The sequence below is a fragment of the Olea europaea genome, chromosome 6 (assembly GCF_002742605.1).
Source record: "Olea europaea var. sylvestris chromosome 6, O_europaea_v1, whole genome shotgun sequence".
Lineage (NCBI taxonomy): Eukaryota > Viridiplantae > Streptophyta > Magnoliopsida > Lamiales > Oleaceae > Olea > Olea europaea.
Window position 1 is genome coordinate 15,968,608 of NC_036242.1, and position 5,935 is coordinate 15,974,542.

The following is a 5,935-nucleotide window of genomic DNA, read 5'->3' on the forward strand; positions in this document are numbered from 1 at the left end:
ACATATCATCTACAGGTGCAGCCCCATCATCAAAATTCCCCGTTTCGACTGCATTATTCACTGGGGAACTAGGCTCATGATTCATGCCATCGTGTTCTAAGTTCTGGTAAACATCCGTTGCGGCAAACAAATGGTCACGCAAATTCGTATCCCTCCCCATGTCAACAGTTCGCATATTTGTCTCCACAATATTAACGCACAGAGCAGTTTTCGTATGACAGATATGTACCACATGAGGTCTTCATCTTCACGTATTTCAGCTGGCGGTATAGTCATGTTCGGGACTTTGAACTTCAATTCTATTTCGGTGTGCAGATCGATAATGCCAAGTTTCTCATTCAACCGTAACAGAAGTCCGGCTAGGATAATATTTCTCGGCACTAAAATGGATGTGGTTTTGTCCCCTGTCCACTTCCATTCGTCATCCGCGTGAATAAACCTTCCCCTGTGCGACATGATGAATCTCAAATGGGTGTTCATACCTAAAATAAAGGGATTACAACGATAAGAATTACGAACAATCAATATGTCAATATGTAATAGCATCGAAGGGGCACTTTCGAATATTTAAACCGATGCAATAGGAGAATGTGAAATGCAGGGTGTCAACAATTTTCAATTGTCGATTTTGACAGTTTAAAACTCTATCCCGACAGTTTATCTGTTGATCTCAACAGTTTATAAATGTCGAGATCAACATGTATAACTGTCGAGATCGACAGATAAACTGTCAAGACCGCCGACAAGTTTAACGCCTGTTTGTTTGTTACTTTCTCCGAAATATTAATGATTATAATCAATTCTCAACTACAACAATTATTCCATTGCTCTACAGATCTCCATAAACAAATGACTGCTTCATTAAATATGGAATAGTTGACATTTCCCTAAATATTTTTGGTATATTTTCCCTTTAAAATGATTTGAAGAAGAAAAAACAATAAAAGAAAAAACAATACCATCATCATTAATAGTGGTTTTAAATGCTTTCTTCACTTTGATGATCATGTTGCTTTTAATATGTGAAAAATAATAAGTTATTACATAAAAATATAAATAATTTGTAATAACTAACATCTCCAAATGGATGATGAATTGAATAGTAATATATTGTTGATGAAGGAATAAAGAAGATGAAAGAAAATGGAGGATTTTTTCAAGAAATGATGTATTTGATGTGAACTAGGATTATTTTGTTTCTTTTATCTTATTTTTGCTTCTTTTAAATTTTTTTTACGTCTTTTCTCTTTTTTTTTAAGTCAATTCATATTATACAATATAATATACATTTACCAAATCATTATAATATATATATATATATATATATATATATATTAAATAATGAAATCATTACAATTGATTGGATTGGAGCCTACCATTAATGAGCATTTAATGCTCCTAAAAATGGGAGATTAAGGGTAATTTAGACGTTTTCCATCAAAAAAGTGACATTTTTGATAAAATTTAGTGCACATCAAAAGTTTTATAGCAATTTTCAAAAAAGTGTCATTTTTGATAATTTTCCTTTAAAAAAATGGGTACCAAATAAGGGTTTAGTAAAGAATTTGTGGTTGAAAAGAATTTAGAATGTATTTGATTGATATGGAAAATATCACCTAAAAAAGAAAATATTTTCCATCTTTTGTGGAAAATAAAAACCACATCTACCCAAGGAAAATATTTTCCTTAAAAACAAGGAAAATTAGGCATATTTTCAAAAGTTGGAAAATGTTTTTCATGGAAAAAAATAACAATCAAACACTTAAAGTAAAAATTTGGATGAAAAACTGATATTTTCCATTGAAAATAAATGTAATCAAACACTCCCTTAGAGAAAATTACATTTTGAAAAAAATGGGTATCAAACGGAACTTTAATTATTTAATTATAAAAAAATTTAGAATTCGAAATAAACGCCACACGCAACATCAGACTGCACAACCTGCTCCTCTCTGCAACACTCTTCCCACCACAATTCAAAGCCCCGCCTCTCTCTCCGTAAGCAAGCTCCTCTCTTTCTCTTTCTCTTTCTCTTTCTACGTGGATATATTTGTGTTTTGTGCATCTCTGTTTATATGGGATTTTGTTTATTAGTTTAAATTTACCGCTTGTAATGCTATCGATCTTTTGAGGTATGCTTGATCTTTATTTATCCCTTTTAACTATTTTTTATGAAATTAGGGTTATTGAAGTTCGATTCCGATGTATAATTTTGAGTTTTTGGCTCTGGGTTTCTTTAATTTTTAGGTAGACCTCAATGCTGATTATTTTTAAGAGTTTGCTGTGAATAATGAATCGTCAATACGGTGAACGATCTAATATCTACTTGCATTTTTTAATTATTTGCGTATATTTTGGTTTGGTGTATGATGCACTCGTGGAAATGAGGAATTTGTTTTTGGGTTTTATTTCTGTGTCATTGTTCTTAATCTGTCGGTTATCAGATATAGACTTTTGGAAATTGTTTGTTGATAATAATTTTTAGTCTCGAGATTCTTGAAGTTGGACTTATGCGTATGTTTCTGTGAAGAGATTCCAGAAATTATCTTACAGTGCTTTCGACCCTGATAAGTTTGTTGGATTTGGTTGTGGTGCAGTTACAAAAGTTCGGCTCTCTTTGCGCGTCCCGTTCTCTTCTCCAATCCGACTTCTTATTCTAATTTTATATCTGTATGGACGTTAAGCTATGGAACGACAAGCGCGAAAGAGAGATGTATGAGAATTTTGTAGAGCTATTTGCCATTGTAAAGGCAACAGAGAAGCTGTAGAAGGCTTATGTGCGCGATATTATTTTAGCTGCAGAGTATGAAACTGAATGCCAAAAGTTGATTGCTCATTTCAAAACCCTGTCGTCCACATTGAAAGATATAGTCCCAAGCATTGAGCGGTTCCACAATACGTACAAGAAGGACTGCCCGGCTGCCCTTAACTGGCTTGTGACATCAGGAGTTCCACCCACCGTTGAGCACCGGGCAGCTGCTGCTATGTCAGCCACTACCTCACCTGCAATTGTGGCTGAGTGTGTGCTGAATTTTATTACGGCTATGGATTCATTAAAGTTGAACATGGTCGCAGTTGATCAGGTCCATCCAGTGCTGTCGGATTTATCGCAGTTGATCAGGTCCATCCAGTGCTGTCGGATTTATCAGCTTCACTCAATAAGCTGACAGTATGACCGCCTGATTTCGAGGGGAAGGAAAAGATGAGAGATTGGATCGTGAGGATATAAAAAATGGAATAAGCGATTTGTACAATGGATTTGTACAACATGCTTGACAATGATGTAGGTGTCAAAAGGTGTTAATGATATCCTGTCACGTAACATATTGTCAAACTTCTTGTAAAAATCATTGTACAATAGGCATGATTCATAAAAAATGGGCGCCGCTGATGAGCTGACTTCGCAACAGGCCCGTCAGCTTCATTTTGATCTGGAGTCATCTTACAACTTTTTTATGGCGTCATCGCCCACTGCTTGCAGTTAGTTGATGGTTCTATAGGTAAGAATGTAAATCAGTGGGCAATTTTTTCAATTTTTTTTAGTGTTTACCTGCTTTAATATATCTTCTGTATTGTGTTCAATTGGCCTTGTTAGGATCTGGTTATTAGTTGTGCTTGCCGACTTTTTGAACGCATCATATGCTTAAGAATGGTGGGGTTTTAAGCTAAGCACTAACTCCCTATTTGGGAGTGATGATTTGGTCCACCCTTATTTCACTATTTCAGTCTTCATATTTGATTTCTTTTCTCATAGGGTTTTAAGCTAAGCACTAACTCCCTGTTTGGGAGTGATGAAAATACTATTCAAAAAGGGTTAATTTCACAAACGATCACTGAACTTACTTAAAAATCTCAAAATAGTCATTGAAATTTAAAACTTGCAGATACGGTCACTGAACTTACAGGGCACTTTCACTAATGGTCACCGAAAGAGCAAAACACTTGAATTGGATCCTTGAGGACCTCACGTGTAAATTCCATCTAATTTCATTTGGTCAAAATCTACTCTTGAAATTTAGAAATCAAGTATTTTCCCTCCAACTTACAACAAATTCCTGACGTCGAAAATTGCCAAATTCGACCACCATGTTGCCCGAATTACCACCGGATTTTTACACCACCAATATCTCATCATCCACCTCCACAATCCAATACCGATAATTAACCAAAGAATATCAAAAATCAAATGAAATTCAAGTTCAAAAAACCATCACTACGCACGGTGTTACCTTCAATTCTAGCCAATTTGAGATAAATTGGTGAGGACCCATATGTGCATCTTGTTCACCATGATGAGTAGAAGGTAATGGTGGTGGTGCGCGAATGTAATTGTTGACGCGGGCGTCGAAAATTGGGGCGAAAAGTACGTTCTTCGTTGTCGGAGAACTGGTACGAGTTATATCCTAATTTAAATTGTTTTATGATGGTATGAACCATGTACTCATTCGTCTTGGGGAATACTAACAGCCTGTGATAGAGTTTTGACATGGGTGATGATGGGTTGGCTGAAATTCGGAGGTAAAAACGTGCGTGTGTTGGTTTTTTGAACTTGATTTTCATTTGATTTTTGATGTGTTTTGGTTAATTGTTGGTATAGGATTGTGGAGGGAGATGAGGAGGTATTGGTGGTGTAAAAATCCGATAGTAATTCTGACGGTATGGTGTTAGAATTCGCCAATTTTCGGCATTGGCGAATAGTGTGTAAGTAGGAGGAATTTGACAATTTTTGGCTAGAGCGATTTGGTCCTCAAGGTTTTAGTTTCAAGTGTTTTGGTCCTTTAAGTTTGAATTAAAATTATAAAGGTCCTTCAGTGACCGTTAGTGAAAGCGCCCTGTAAGTTCAGTGACCGTCCCTACAAGTTTTAAATTTTAGTGACCGTTTTGAGATTTTTAAGTAAGTTCGGTGACCCTTTGTGAAATTAATCCTATTCAAAAATGATTTTTTTTAATCAAAAAAATGGTACTCAGCTGAATATGAATGAAATCTTATTTCTAAATTCTTATTTAAAATTTGAAGAAGTTAGTTAAATAAAGATTCTAGTTTTGATGTGTTTAGCACTTCAGCGTTCCAAAGTTTTCATTGATACTTGTTTAAAGCATTTGTGAAAATGATTGCAATGTTTTTTTAAATTTATTTCTAAGTCAAAGATCTATTTGGTCTAACTAAAAATAAGATATTTAGTAAAATTTGATAAAATATGTGATTGAAAAATTGTACAAATCATAGAATAACTTAAATAACTAATTAAAATTAATCATTATTTCGTGTATGTTTGACGACATTTTTTCAAAAACTCATTTTTTTTAAAAAATATTTCCAACCACATATTTTTCATTAAAATAAATTTATACATAAATTAAAAAATTTTAATTATCTATTTTCCAAAAAATAACTATTTTGAAATACATTTTCTCATCAAAATGACACAAACAGGTCTTTTGACTTCAAGATTTTTTTATTAAAATTTTAAACCACAAAGAAAGAGGATCAATGGAAATAAACAGTTATTAGTCCAAAAATGTCAACTTCAACGCGACCCATTTCCCGTAAAATCCACACACTTGACACATCGTGTTGCGGCCACCTTTTGCACCTTCGTGATCTTGATCTCCATTGAAAACCTACTCCCTTTCTTTGTTTAATCTTTGTTAATGGACGGTGTTTCAAGATTCGAGAACACTAAGCTTCTGAGCTAACAAGGCAGCAATGCAACACGATGACGCAGCGGTGAAACCGCTGCCCCCTTTTATCTTCGATCGTTTCAGGGCCATGGTGAAGGAGAGAGAGGAAGAACTTAGGGTTTCCTATTATGCCAGCGATGACGTCGTTTCTCCCTTGAGCACTGATGAGATTGTTCGGCTTTATGAGATTGTTCTATTGGAGCTCACCTTCAATTCCAAGCCCATCATCACTGATCTGACGATAGTTGCAGGA

General features: G+C 34.8%; 1 protein-coding gene and 1 pseudogene across 1 annotated transcript in view; both read left to right on the plus strand.

The window, feature by feature from the left end:
- The first annotated feature begins 1,928 nt into the window (after positions 1-1,928).
- LOC111395998 lies at positions 1,929-3,608 on the plus strand (annotated as a pseudogene).
- LOC111395211 overlaps positions 3,378-5,935 on the plus strand; it is a 9,276-nt gene continuing 6,718 nt past the window's right edge. Inside the window, exons 1-5 of the mRNA XM_023021209.1 lie at positions 3,378-3,480; positions 3,596-3,601; positions 4,468-4,518; positions 4,598-4,656; positions 5,702-5,926. Coding sequence (XP_022876977.1) covers positions 3,378-3,480; positions 3,596-3,601; positions 4,468-4,518; positions 4,598-4,656; positions 5,702-5,926 — 444 coding nt within the window. The remainder of the gene's footprint in view (positions 3,481-3,595; positions 3,602-4,467; positions 4,519-4,597; positions 4,657-5,701; positions 5,927-5,935) is intronic.